At 43.0% G+C, this 13,672-nt stretch overlaps 3 protein-coding genes across 6 annotated transcripts; 1 reads left to right on the top strand and 2 right to left on the bottom strand.

Moving 5' to 3' along the window:
- Positions 1 to 253: 253 nt before the first annotated feature.
- LOC105282550 (E3 ubiquitin-protein ligase UHRF1) lies at positions 254 to 3,755 on the bottom strand. 2 transcript variants are annotated; one of them, XM_011344586.3, is made up of 8 exons: positions 3,331 to 3,755; positions 2,393 to 2,991; positions 1,890 to 2,244; positions 1,633 to 1,818; positions 1,398 to 1,554; positions 1,121 to 1,319; positions 630 to 1,034; positions 254 to 525 (listed from the first exon to the last, which is right to left on the bottom strand). In XM_011344586.3, exons 1-8 carry the CDS (start codon positions 3,412 to 3,414, stop codon positions 306 to 308), a joined length of 2,205 nt encoding a protein of 734 aa, XP_011342888.1. In that variant the 5' UTR covers positions 3,415 to 3,755; the 3' UTR covers positions 254 to 305. The 2 variants fall into 2 exon arrangements, with proteins under 2 accessions (XP_011342888.1, XP_026824930.1); XM_026969129.1 differs by lacking the exon at positions 3,331 to 3,755 and adding an exon at positions 3,189 to 3,324.
- Positions 3,756 to 4,682: 927 nt separating this feature from the next.
- LOC105282556 (CTD small phosphatase-like protein 2) lies at positions 4,683 to 9,347 on the top strand. 2 transcript variants are annotated; one of them, XM_026969130.1, is made up of 8 exons: positions 4,683 to 4,840; positions 5,796 to 6,027; positions 6,241 to 6,384; positions 6,469 to 6,718; positions 6,799 to 7,397; positions 7,499 to 7,855; positions 7,942 to 8,037; positions 8,134 to 9,347. In XM_026969130.1, the coding sequence occupies exons 2-8, from the start codon at positions 5,818 to 5,820 to the stop codon at positions 8,197 to 8,199; spliced, it is 1,722 nt and encodes a 573-aa protein (XP_026824931.1). In that variant the 5' UTR covers positions 4,683 to 4,840; positions 5,796 to 5,817; the 3' UTR covers positions 8,200 to 9,347. The 2 variants fall into 2 exon arrangements, with proteins under 2 accessions (XP_026824931.1, XP_026824932.1); XM_026969131.1 differs by lacking the exon at positions 4,683 to 4,840 and adding an exon at positions 5,441 to 5,596.
- A 211-nt stretch (positions 9,348 to 9,558) lies between these two features.
- LOC105282592 (metaxin-2) lies at positions 9,559 to 13,131 on the bottom strand. 2 transcript variants are annotated; one of them, XM_011344657.3, is made up of 4 exons: positions 12,766 to 13,131; positions 11,401 to 11,980; positions 10,770 to 10,907; positions 9,559 to 10,314 (listed from the first exon to the last, which is right to left on the bottom strand). In XM_011344657.3, exons 1-4 carry the CDS (start codon positions 12,788 to 12,790, stop codon positions 10,254 to 10,256), a joined length of 804 nt encoding a protein of 267 aa, XP_011342959.1. In that variant the 5' UTR covers positions 12,791 to 13,131; the 3' UTR covers positions 9,559 to 10,253. The 2 variants fall into 2 exon arrangements, with proteins under 2 accessions (XP_011342959.1, XP_011342953.1); XM_011344651.3 differs by lacking the exon at positions 12,766 to 13,131 and adding an exon at positions 12,297 to 12,463.
- Between the last annotated feature and the right edge of the window lie 541 nt (positions 13,132 to 13,672).

Here is a 13,672-nt window from a genome sequence, read left to right as displayed (position 1 = left end):
TGTGCACATATATTGTATAATTTTGTAAATACGAATATAAGTACTCGTTATAAAACGCAATATTCTATCATTTTCACATTCTGTTATAAATAATATTTCAAATTTATTTCATATTCAAAATATTTTTTTTAAGATTATCAGTTGTGACTTCCGGTTCGGAGTTTTGTTTTTTGTCGCTTTGATTGCGGTGCCCGTTTTTGTAATTTTTAAAGACTTAAGAGATAAAAAGATTAAATATAATTAAATAAAGAAGTTACACAAATAAACGACAGCAATTTATTCGTTATTACCACACGAAATTGACGTTATCTTCCGTTTTCGTAACCGGGATAAATCAGTAATAACGCGGACGCCAATGACTGGTTGACCTCCATGTTGTAACTTTTACCTAAATCGTAACGACACGAGGGACAGAAGTGTACGTCGGAGACAAAGCTTCGTTTCAAGCATTTTAAGCAAATGCTATGTCCACAGGGAATCGTTACGGGATTGTAAACTATTTCGAGGCAACAAGCGCACATGAATCTGCAAAAAATATAAATTGACGTTGTATCAATTACATCACCATGAAGTTGTAATCAAGAAAGTATGGAAAAAATTAACAGTTTTCTCCAAGAAAAAAACCTTACCTTTCCGAAACACGTTCCAGGAAGGCAGCCTTTCCCATGGGCAACGCTTCACTGCACTCGGCCCACAACTTAGTATTCAATTTATCATTTTTTATTACATTATTCAATTCGTCCTCCAAATCGTAAGCACGCTGCTTACGCTTCTTCGTGGGAGGGCTCTTGTAAACGGCATTATTGTCGGCAGGAATGGATCGTTTCTTAACACCCGTATCGACTTTCTTCATCGCTTCCAGATATCCGTCGGGATATATCAACTTCAAACCGAGTGACGCGATTCTCGCCTTACCCTGTTTGCTCCACGGTGCAGGGGAGGGATCGTCTCTCCTCAAGAGATATTTCCACACGCGGAAACCGCTCTTGCCTACATCCGGGTAATATTTCACCACTTTGTACGTGCCGTCGTATCTGCAGCAAACATTGAAGTCGTTAACATGACGCGTGTCTACACGTCCGTACTTTTAGCAGTATGAATGAGAGATTCAAGATATTACCTGTTGCCTTCCTGCGGCGCGTATTTGCTATACTTCTTCAATTTGGAATTGCGCACCACTCGAACCGGTATTCCCTCCTTCCAGTGTGTGGCGATTGCACCAGTCTCCGCGTTTAACTTGGCATTACAATTCCTGGCCAGCGCCTTGTTCATTCTGGTTAGCATCTGATCGCTACTCTGCTTCGCGACTCTCCTATTACCTGTACGCATAGAAGCATACAACACATCCAATGATTAAGTTGCAAATATTTGTTTGCTTTTTGTGTTTTAATCAATACCTGACAAATCTCTTCCACCGGAACCGGTGTACAGAAACTCGTCCCCGTTGTCGGTGTCGTCCTCGTAGCCGCCTGACAAAACGATGGAATACGCGCAGTCCGTCTCTCGCCCATGAATGCCGGCCACGTGCGGCCTATGCACGCCCATTTCCGACACCTAACCGGCAGTTTTTTCACGTTACTTTCCACTCCAAATTTGTCGAGGGATTACAGTAATAAAAAAATCTTTGCCCACCTGCATCCTGAACATCCAACACATGCCAACTTCTATCCCTGGAATCGGGCCACGGTGATGCGAGGGAACAATGCTACATATCTTCGTTCTTCCAACGCAGGCCATTCCTTTTCCCCAATCTTTTCTCAAATCTTTAACTTCTCGAACGGATGATTTTTTCTTCGATTGCTTCAGTCTCTCTCCCGCCTACGATAGATCACGTGACAACGGAAAAGGATGATAATGAACGAAATCATTGATGGACGTGCGACACGTACCTTGACAATTTCGCTGTCATCGTTCTTGCATTCGGGACAGTACCAGTAATCCTCATCTGGAATTGCCGTGAGTGGTGGGTCTAGGCATGATAGATGAAAGGCATAGTTACACTCGTCGCACAGTAGAAGATAATGTTCGTCATGTTTGCCGGCACAAATTTTGCAGCCGCACTCCCGACACTTCTCATTCTCATCATCCATGCACGATGAACAGGTAGCAATGATGGGTCTGCGCTTGCCGTTACTGATCATAAATCCTTCATCCTCCGCAGTTCTCTCGGCTAACAGCTTGGGTGTCTCTATCGCGAATATATCCTTCTTGGGACTGAACTTTTCAATCTTAAGCTGATGGTCACTAGTACAAAAAGGCAATGAAAAAAAATTATGTACGTCAATTGCAATTTCTTTGTGCCAAAAATAACGTAAAGTATGCGTATACAAGTAAACGCCCGAAATGAATAATAAGTAAATAATAAATAAATGATAAAATAGGAAATACGTACTCGCTCATACGTAGCATACCACTCAGCTCATGCCATCTTCTTTTCCTATCAATTTTAGATATTGTAAAGTCGTACCACAGTCCAACATTCTTCGGATCATCTACGTTATAATTTATCATCACTTTCTGGCCAACAGATAATTCGTCAAACGATAGCACACGTCTAGCACGTGGCCGTATGGATTTTTCAGGTACATTATAAGGAAGTTTGTCATCAAATTCGCAGCGCACGTTGTACAGTATCTGTTCTTCCTTTTTAAAAATGTTTTGTACAATGGCTTCGAACCAGGCACCATGTGTCTGATCGTAACAGTCAACTGCGTCGCCGACCTTGTAGTACAAGCTTTCAGCTTCCAATAATTCTTTTTCTACCAATTCATCTTCCTCTTCTTCAGTCTCACTTAGCTCTTTCTTTTTCACATTATCACTGGAGGTTGCTTTCTCTTCCGCATTGTCTGCTTTTACTTTAACTATGAGCTGTATCACTTCGTTCAAGTTGATATTGTAATCGTAGAGCTTGTAGCCATTCTCCAACTGTTTGCCACGAAAGAACAATCTTTGCAGGTCTGTATCGACTTGTAGCTCCTTTTGTATCTCATGCTGAAAAATCGGAGATCAACAATTGTACTAAAGTGGAATAAATGCTTATAATTAGCGTATATCCAGAGCATGTGAAACATGTTAATATTAATTTAATTAATAAAAGTTGCCTGATAAATAAAAAATGTTAATAGTACAGTTAGGCATCTGATAACATCTTGTGAAAAGATCCCTAATTTAAATTTACAACAACATACTGTCGGCACCCAACTTGCAGGACACTTGGCAAGGCCCGCTTTGACAGATTTGATTAGGTATACATCGTTACTCATCAACCAGTTCGACAAGGAATCTCCAGTCGAAGTTTGCACTGGATCCGTGGTCTGTGGCGACCTTTACCTTCAAGTCTTCCACCAGAGTAAGCTTCGAGATCGTCACGATCACTTCCCTCTTCCCGTCCATCATCCTCACTTTGATGTACATGTTGACCAGGAATCCGCAGGAATCGCCGCGGTGATTCCAGCTGATAAAGCAACGTGACACTTAACGATCGATAAATCTGCGATCGCGATCGTTTCGTGTGACGATCAGCGAGTTCGAATGAGCCGAACGACGGAACGCGACAACAGGAAACAGAAAGCACAGGCACTATCCGTATCCTCCGTGGCTTGGATCCCGACTGACCAGTGAGATTGGCGGGAAATATGCAGTGGGATAGCCGTCCTGAAAAGGCGGGAGATTGTCGACGGTTACGCAGCACTTGTTATGTGTTTACATCAAATCGAGCTGCATCAGTGCGCACTGTTGGCCGAGACGAGATCTATTATTCATTTGGCGCATGCGCTCTAACCTGTGTAACAAGTTACGTACATGCTGATTGGTCCGTCCGATAAGCAGCAGGTCTAGTACGCGGTCTAGTATATTAATCTGTACTGCGTGCATATCATTGCGTTCAGCAACATAACCGTTATACGATAATTGTACAACAAAAAATGGAATAAATGCTTTCGTTTATTGAGCGCACTTGCAACAGATTCAGTGAGTGAACATCATTCTTATAAGTTTATAACCATATGCTCACAAGTGATCGCTTTCGTTCGATAAGCGTTTATTCAACGATTGCGCGGCGGTTGGAGTCGCAGACGTTTGCACTCTGAACTCTCATTTATCTTAGCGCTTAAAATAAAGTGCGTACATATATGTAAACTTTCCAGAAAGAATAACAAAAATATAGAAGCTGTAAACAAATAAATTTTATTTGATAATTTTACGTGTTTTGTAGTAGCGCGTGGACGTGAGATATGTGTGAGAGAATGATAGAGAAAGAGAGAAAAACAGAGGCTTTAAAATTTATGTTTACATAAACGTATGCCAAGATTCTCTTCAAAGTAAAGAAAAAGAGAAAAATAACCTATAAAAAGAGACGACTAGTAACTGCAAAAAGAATAGACGTGTTATGTAGACATGGTAAGACGATCCAGAATATCGAGACACTTTGCAGTCGACCCAATTTGAATTACCGGAAGCGCGCGGCGGGTAACGCACGCGCCCGGAACGAGCACCGGAAACCGCGGGATTCGAGACAAGGATTAAACGTCCGCAAACCCGTAGGCGACCAAGCGAATTCCGCGTTCGTCGGCACGCGTACCGTCCGCGAATAATAAGCCTCGTGGGAATCGCGCGGAATCGGCGTGGCGGCACGGTACGCGACACCGCGGAAACGCGCTTGAGCCGCGAGTAATGTCGCGGCGGTGATGACGCCGCCGCCATGTTTGTTATAGTTTCGGAGGGATGACGAGTGTACGCGACGGCGTCGCGATTTGAATCGGACGCGTGTGAGGGCCGTGCCGCGTACGTCCGTGCGTGCCGGCGTACGAGTGCGTGGCCACCGCTGACTCGCGCGAACATGGTAAGCAGCCGCGAGTGCCGTTCGCGCGCCGGACGTCCGCGTCGAGGACCCGGCGGCGCCGATTTTCGCGCGGATTTTCAGGTGCCGTCGCGACGGCCGCTCGTCGCAGTGCCGCCGCCTCCGGCGCGACGCGACGCTCGCACTTTCGCGAAACCTTCGCTCGATCATGGACCGAAGAGCCGGCTAGACATTGGCGACGCGAGTGCGTCGCGACGCCAACCGGCGCGAAAAATCTCTCCCGGCGAGATCGCCGAGACGCGGCACGGGCATTGCGCCGCATGTAAATCGATATACGTGCCCGCCGCCGTGTGTGCCGCGTCTACGTGCACGGCGCCGTGCGCCGGTATGCGTGCGCGTGTACGTGTGGAGTATACCGAACCGATGTGGGAATGGCGCGCACGCTCACGCACACAGGCGCGCCTCCGGAACGCCCCTTTTTACGAAACGATCGAACTTCTTTCCCGCGCAATCTTGCTCGGCGCGAGACGTCAATAATAATAGTGCGTGCGGATGTTTTGACAGGTCTCGCGCTCTTTGAAAATTTAACCGTCCGCTTACGAGCGAAACGTACCAGCCCTGTCGCGATTAGGAATTTTGCAGTTTATTTAGCGTTACTGTGATACCCGTGACCCGTCCTGATGGCTATAAATCGCTCGGTGCAATAATTCTGCGACCTGCGTACATATTAGATCAGCGGAAATCATGTTTTGCGTTATCTCAAAGTAGCGATAAAAGCTTGTATAATCAAGAGAAAAAGTATGTACATATTTATAAACGGTGAAATTATATTGGATCGAATGTGATTCGTGTGTTTTTAAATAATAAGTATTTTTCTTCCCAATTTGCATAATATTATTAGAAAAGAGAATTATTAACTGTTTATTAATACGTTTTTCCGCTCATATCAATTTGTTGGCACTGTAATTGTAAAAAAGTTTTACTGTTGTCGTTTCAGGACACTTAACAATCCTGCTGAAATGTGGTTGAGAAGTGAACGAATCAGTAGAAGATTGCGGGGCCGTTTAAATTTGAGCGGTGTAACGGCATCGAAGGCAACCGGTCATCGAGCTCAAGTTGGCGCAACACGGAAACTACCGCATATTGGTAATAGTAGCCGAGTGATAACGTCAAGCAGATGCAGTAGATTAAGCCAGTGGCGGCGTAGATCATCCAGTTTTTTAAAAGAGGTAAAAACTTATCTTTTAAAATAGCACAATTTAAATGAGGATATAATTAATACGTAGGTTGTGTGTTCCAAACATTATCTTGATATTAATTAAATAATGCTTGCATGTCATTTACATTTCATTTTCATTAAAACAAAATTTACAAATGATCAGTAATGACTGATTACTACTACGTAACTTGGAATATTAAAGAGATTGTCGTCTTGCATCCAGGTTTGTAAGGAGAATGTTTTACACTTTGCCAAATCCACGCCCATCAGACGAGAGAGGGGACCTCGCAGGAGAAAATGTATAAAACGGTCAATGGTTACGTCGACACCTTTGCATCGTGCTCCTCCGCCAATAGATGCAACCATTGTGAGTTACCACGATACTCTGTGATGAGAATTAAAACAGACAGAAGTACGTCCTGAAATTAATGTGAAAACGCGCGTCTTGCAGCCTGTAAAGAACGCATCGCCGTCTAAAGTCTCTGAAGAGTCGAAAGAGAACTGGAATGGTGGATCTGCGTTGCCGTTGTGTCCGCCAGTGACGAGTACGGACCTGCGCGGTTCAATGATACCACCGACACATGACACGAAATCTTCCATACCCGGTGCGTCCTCGCTGACCTGTCTAATGCCTCCGGTATCCTTGGGACCGCATTCGGACTTCACGTGCTTGCTGGATGATGAAGGAAGCAAGAGCAACGGTAGTCCCCGACTCGATCGTACTTGCTCATAGTATATCGCAGCAAATATCGTGCGTTATATCGTTTCTTTTTCTCTGCAGATACCACGTTACCGTCATCGCTACACTACTCGTCGCTATACTCGGCGCATGGCGAAACGTCCACGGAATACTATAGTCTGATGCACACAACGTCGCTGTACAACAGTCGCACGGCAACGTACAACACCCCCGACAACAACAAGTATTTCCCGAACGGCGGGAAGTACTCGCTTATCGATAACAATGAAAACCGCAGCGATCTCCCGAAAGATCAATATGCTATTGAAACAGACCCAACAAAATATGAAACGACTGCTGGATATCCCAGCGCAAAGTACAGTGCACCAGCAAGTATGTACAATATAAATGCTCATCATCCGTCATCCGATACGAACGGCAATCTTAGTAACAAATATGATTCCGAGGACGTTGGCCGTCGTTATCACGAGGTTGAATACATGGAGGTGGGTAGCGAGGAGATAGTAGAGTCTTGCGATGTAGAGAACATGGTTACTCAAGTTCAGGAGGACTGGGAGCCGTTCGATCCGTATGTCTTCATCAAGCATTTGCCGCCGCTCACGCCGGCGATGAGGGCCAGGTGCCCGGCGCTGCCGCTGAAAACGCGAAGCAGTCCGGAATTCAGCCTGGTCCTGGATCTGGTACGGCAGAAACAGATTTTTTAATTTTCGCGCGCGTGTGATGTAGCTACGCGCGCGAGCATTGGCAGTCTCGATTGTTTTACGCGCGATTTTCTCCGTAGGACGAGACGCTGGTCCACTGCAGCTTGCAAGAACTGTCCGACGCGGCGTTCCGCTTCCCGGTGGTCTTTCAGGACGTCACGTACACGGTATTCGTGAGAACGCGACCGTACTTCCGCGAGTTTCTCGAGCACGTCTCCTCGCTGTACGAGGTGATCCTCTTCACGGCGAGCAAACGGGTGTACGCCAACAAGCTGATGAATCTGCTGGACCCGACCCGAAAGCTGATCAAGTATCGTCTATTCAGGGAACACTGCGTCTGCGTCAACGGGAATTACATAAAAGATCTATCCATCTTGGGCAGAGATCTCTCCAAGACTGTAATTATCGACAACAGTCCACAAGCATTTGGCTATCAGGTAAGTTGACTGAATACGGGTGTGCTCCGATTTTCGATCTAAATAAAATGCGCAGCTGAGAAATCGTGTCTTTCGTCATCTTGCAGTTAGAAAATGGCATACCTATAGAAAGCTGGTTTGCCGATCGTTCGGATAATGAGCTAATGAAGTTGTTACCGTTCCTGGAAAACCTGGTAAATTGGGTAAGTTTCCTCATCCTACCATTACGCTGCGTTTTTTATCTCTACAAAAACGATGCGATTACTTTTTTTTTAATTCAATGATTTCTGCTTTCACAGGGGGGTGACGTGAGGCCACACATTAGAGAACAATTTCGGCTATTCAGCTTTTTACCACCGGATTAATTTAGTAGCGTGCACAAAATTTAAACGTTGCCCGAGTTGTCAACCCTCAGTCAACGAAAAAAAAAGAAGATACAAAATATCTAATGAAAATATGAGATAGATAAATAATAGAATTATTCCGCAAAGCGTAGAATAAACCGCGATAATATTACATACTTTACAATGTTTCACAAATGAATATGCCTGTTGGTATATAGAGATGAACTAATGGTGAATTCGATTGGATGCACTAGTGCGCACTGAGTGCATACTAAGGCTTGGTTACAACCAATTTTTATAAGAAGAAACATAAGAATATAAATATAAAAATTGACTATAAACAAGCCTTGGTGTGCACTCAGTGCACACTCTAGTGCATCCAATCGAATTCGCCATAAATAATTCTAGATTCGAGAAGAGAAAGAGAGAGATATTACTGTTCTGCTCCACTCATTGTTCGAAACGATATCGGCGAGCGAGTGCCCAGCGTGCGCACGTGCGATTTCGTTAGTTTATTTATGCAGACGTAAAAATCGACAGAAATAAGAAACAGTTGTGGAAAAAATTTTACGTATACCGGTGAGCATAATAGTCTTGCGATTTGCTATATAGTTTCCATTGATATAACTTCCATGAATGAGTACCAAGTCTCTCCATGACGTGATCATATTATATACCTTTGTATATAATAGGCCTCATATATTATTACCTTACGTACAAAACATTATTTCCTTACTTATTTTCGTATTTTATATTCAACGTGCTTCGAACGATATTCGCGCGCGTGAAATAAATAATTTCACCATGTTTCTCACTTGTGTAAAACGTATGATCTCAATTAATTTATCTTGCTATTTGAATATTTTTTTTTCTTTTATTTTGAAAGTTTTCCGATATCAGATGATTCGCTGGACCGACTCCCTGATCCGACTGTGAATCGCAGTTGTTTATTGTCATCATGATTCTTAAATCTATATTTAGATTATTGCAATTTTTGAGAAGAAAGATATATGCAAAGATGTTATGAATATCTATCAATAATTGTATAATTATACGTACGTGTATCGTATAATTATGTAATTATACGCGACTACACACGTGTTACATTATAAACCTGTGTATAATTCATTAGTGTAAGGAACATAGACCGAATTCAGTATCAAAAAAAAGAAAAAAAAACAGAATTAGTGGCATAATATAACAGAAGGCGTTGCAAGAGTCTTACATCTCGTAGCGTTTATCATAGTTTAAGAGATTATACTTGCATTGTGCACAAACGCATTATAACAATAAAGCAAACAAATTGTTATTCGTGAAATCACTCGGATCGTATACAGCTAATTTTCCCCGAGCAGCGAAATAATTTTCATTCTCTGCATAGTGATTGCGAGGCGTCTTTATTTTGCATTGTAATTTTTACATTTTCAACCAGCCCTGTAAGATTTGTTACTGAAATAAATATCAACGAGAGAGATGTAAAATGATGGATGTGATATAAGAAGATCGCTTTTGATTCGCGTTTCAAACACAACGTCGCGGTAACTGAAACGCTGGAGACAAGAAACGCAATCGTACATCGCATAACATCGAGTGATATTTGGAAAAAAAAGTTACATTCAGTTTATTTTACGTGCGATCACGATATACATACATCGAAGATTGTTACTTCTCCCGAGTTTGCATGCGACAACGTACAGAAACGGAGATCGGTGTATTGACTAGAAAATCCCGTTTTCCCTCGTCCTCTCTACCTTTGCTACACGACGGCATCAGTATTCTAATTTAACAGCGCACTGACAATGTATAATACTATTACATTATTAATTATATACATTAATAATAATATAAATATATAAGAAAAATTATATATAAAATATATTACTCCCAGGAACACTGACGGAATCGACGGTACATTTCGTAGAAGCAAGTTTTGTGTAATCGTCTACTTTCGAAATTATGTGCTCCGATTTTTCTTTTGGCATATTCTATCCGGCTGATATCGGAATAAGTTTGAATTTAAGAAACGATCACCACTGTCTTTTAATTCAAACCCCTGGTACGGTTGGATCATTGGCCTAATTCTTGCACTCCAGCGTTTCATTAGTTTGACTCTCTACAGCTTGAGGAGAAAAAAGGCTGAAAAACGTTACGTGGCAGTATTACGCACATTTAAAAGAAACTAGCTATAAACATTATGGAATGATCAACTTTAATATATATATATATATAATTTCATGTTCAAGATAACAACGAGCTAAACATTAGACTACTACGCGTCATGCTTCAACGTTACTCGCACTTCAGATATACCCATCTTGCAGTGAGAGGAAGGACGACTCGCACTGATGTAGACGCCGGCCTCTATTAATGTCGAGTCACTCCTCCTCCTGAAGGAAAGGGGAGAGTTTAGAAACGAGAATTTAGGCGTTTATTGAATGTTACAGAGGTTTTCCTTTATGTGATCGTCTTTCGCCGCGTCGGTTGCAAAGCAGAGGAACTTCAATTTACGATGAACATAATCCGTGTACCGCAACTCGATGTATCTGAAGTCCGAGTAGGGTTCTATCTAATCCTCCGTACGCCGGAAATACCTAGTCTCGATGCGTTTACAGAGGTTCACGAGCTTCGGATAGCTCTGCACGATCATGGCCAGCCCGTTGTTAGGTAGCGGCGTCGTGATTATCGTGAAAATGTGACCAAAGACCAAGGCATCCAATTCATTCGGCTTGCTGGACACAAAGTCATGCGTGAGAGAGATTATCGAATGTTAGACGTCACGCCTCGGCCAATATAATTGTGATAATAATTGCTGCGCATTTACTTAAGCTACGTGTGTATGTGTGTGTGCACAATTCATTCATAGTGTAAAGGAATGCTCGGAAAGGGGAGGAAGCGACTCGGGTCGTGACTGGAAGCCGTCCCACAGGGTGTCCTTGGACGGTGACTCGATCATCTCGAAGCCATCCACGATCTCGTTCCACCCGGAACTGAAGTAGCGACGCTTGACGCGCGACGTGTGCCCGACGAGCTTGGGAAACTGGTGGATTATGGCAACGATCTCTCGGTTCGAGGAGAAAGGAGATATGAGAGCGTGAATGTGGCCGAATACCAGGGCATCGAGTTCGGTGGGACTTTTGAAACAGGATTATAGCATAATGTGAGCGATCGCGCATACGTGAGCAAGAAGAAAATACAAGTAAAGAAAATACAAGCGCTACTTACTCCTTCCCAAAGAAAAACTCCTCGTCCGTTAGCCTCTCGGACAGCGCTATGCAGCATTTTTTTACGTCATCGAAGACCTCGTTCAAGTTTTTGTTGTACCAGCCGAGCACAGTGAGCCTTCTGATGACCTCTCTCCTCTTCTGCCAGTTCAAATAATGATTGAGCGGCCAAGGATACACGCTGCCGTGCCTCGGCTTCGTGACCGCGTTCAAGATCGTTGGGTCTACCCAGCAAACGTACAGCTCCGCGTTTACAAATATATAATTTACAAGGGACAGATACGCTCGCATGTCCACCTTGCCCGCAGCGGTCAGGTGATCAGACAGACTGCTTCCTTTGCTATCTATGTACGCTACTATACTGTCGAACTCTGATATCAGCTTGGCACCGCATTTGATAAACGGTACGCGACCCGAGGGCGACATGAACTCTGCGTTTTTCCTTGGTTCTATCTGAAAGTCCAACTGGCACATTTTCAGGTACGCCTGCACTGCCAGGCAGTTTGCGTTCTCCGGTAGCAGGATCTGCTCCACCTCGTACGGCTGGTAAAGGGTAATCGGTTGTGGCCATGGGTCCTGAGCTGCGTCAGAAAACAAATTGTCATTGCGATGAGACAACACGATGCTCGTTTACGGTGTAACAGTTACATAATCCGCGACCCACATATTCGACCCGCGAAAGAGTCGAGACAACAACGAGTACGAAGCGGAAAACGAGGTGGCTGGTGAGCGAAGCACCGACAATCTAGTCGGCGAAGTTTATCTTACAACACGACAGACCAGAGAAGTGGCATCGCGCGGTGTTGTTTACGCGCGCGGACAAGTAAGGTTAGAACGCGCGAATTCGTCAGAAAGTCAACGACGATTTGGCGAATGTTAATGAATCTCGAACATTACCTTCCCGTTCGACCGCGATCAAGTCATTCAGCATCGCGCGGGCCATCTCTCTGTCGACTGCGTCTTCACGCATCCTCGTTCCGAGATTATCGAGCGGGATTTGATTACCCGCATAAAAGCGCCATGAGCGAGACTACGAGAGCTCGTAGGGCCGCATTATCATACGCGTGGATGTTTTTTAATCGCAATAAATGCAATAATTCATGTGAAATCGGTTGGAGCGGAGTAAACAGAATCGATTAGAGTTGATTGAAGCTGACAAAATTTAAACGGTGCAACAGTGTCGAATTTTTTATCTTTTTTTCTGTCGACAAAATTTCAAATTTGTCTACGAATTTGAATTTCGAGCTCGATTTTGTGCTCTAAATAAAATCAAAGTCAAAGTATAAATGTCAAATGATTGCTTCGAACTGTTTTGTTCTCGTCGGCCGTTCAACTGACACAATTCTCTTCAAATATACACACTTACTTTGCAAATTAAGGTATTTCTCCATGTAGATACTTCCAACTTCTTTTACGTTAAACCGAGATTCATCCTGAATCAATAACACTTGTAATACTTGAGGTTTTGTTGTTAACTGTTTTATTACGTGTTATTTTTGTAACATTATTTGAATCCGTAGAGATATATTTGATGAAAAGTAACCTTTGAAAATTTAGCGTCTGACAGAAAAGCGTCAAGAATACGCTTGCAGAAAGAGACTTTTTCCCTGACATCTTGAAATGCATTCTGGTATTCATGCATATTCGTCGCTGGAGGGAAGCTTATATCGATTCTCTTTCTTGCTGGTAGAATTGCTAATTTTTCTCGAAGCGTGCGAATAAAATTCCAGGATATATTAAATTTCACTAGTGCACACCTCGTTATTGATAGACTAATATTGTCAACAGAATGTCCAATAAAAGACATTAACACATGTTAACATCTGTTAATATAAAATTTGAAGAGAAAATTGCAGAATATAATGGAATGTAAACTTGCTAAAACATATCAATCTCTTTACATATTCCCTAGTTAATGTTGCATTAAAATTTCAACTGATTAAATTTATGAAATCAGATTATTAAATAAGTCAATTGTTTAGTTTAGCTGCGTTCAGTTCGCACATTTTCGCACCGTAGCGCTAGTAAGCGTCGCTTGTGCCGTTCGTTTTGGTTTTGTGAACGCTCCCAGAGACTATCTGTCACTAAAGGTCCTTGCACAATAGGCGATAGTGATAGGCGAAGAAATTCGTATAATTGTAAAGGCTCAGACACAATGCAAGGAACAGGCAATAAAAATAGGATCGTCTGTCATTTCAGCGCACAATGGATCGAATCTATAATGCGTTAAATGAAACAGACATTTCTATTCCCTATTTCTTATTGCCTGTTCC

The sequence above is a fragment of the Ooceraea biroi genome, chromosome 4 (assembly GCF_003672135.1).
Source record: "Ooceraea biroi isolate clonal line C1 chromosome 4, Obir_v5.4, whole genome shotgun sequence".
In the NCBI taxonomy this organism is placed as follows: Eukaryota; Metazoa; Arthropoda; class Insecta; order Hymenoptera; family Formicidae; genus Ooceraea; species Ooceraea biroi.
This window is presented reverse-complemented; position numbering and strand designations above follow the sequence as displayed.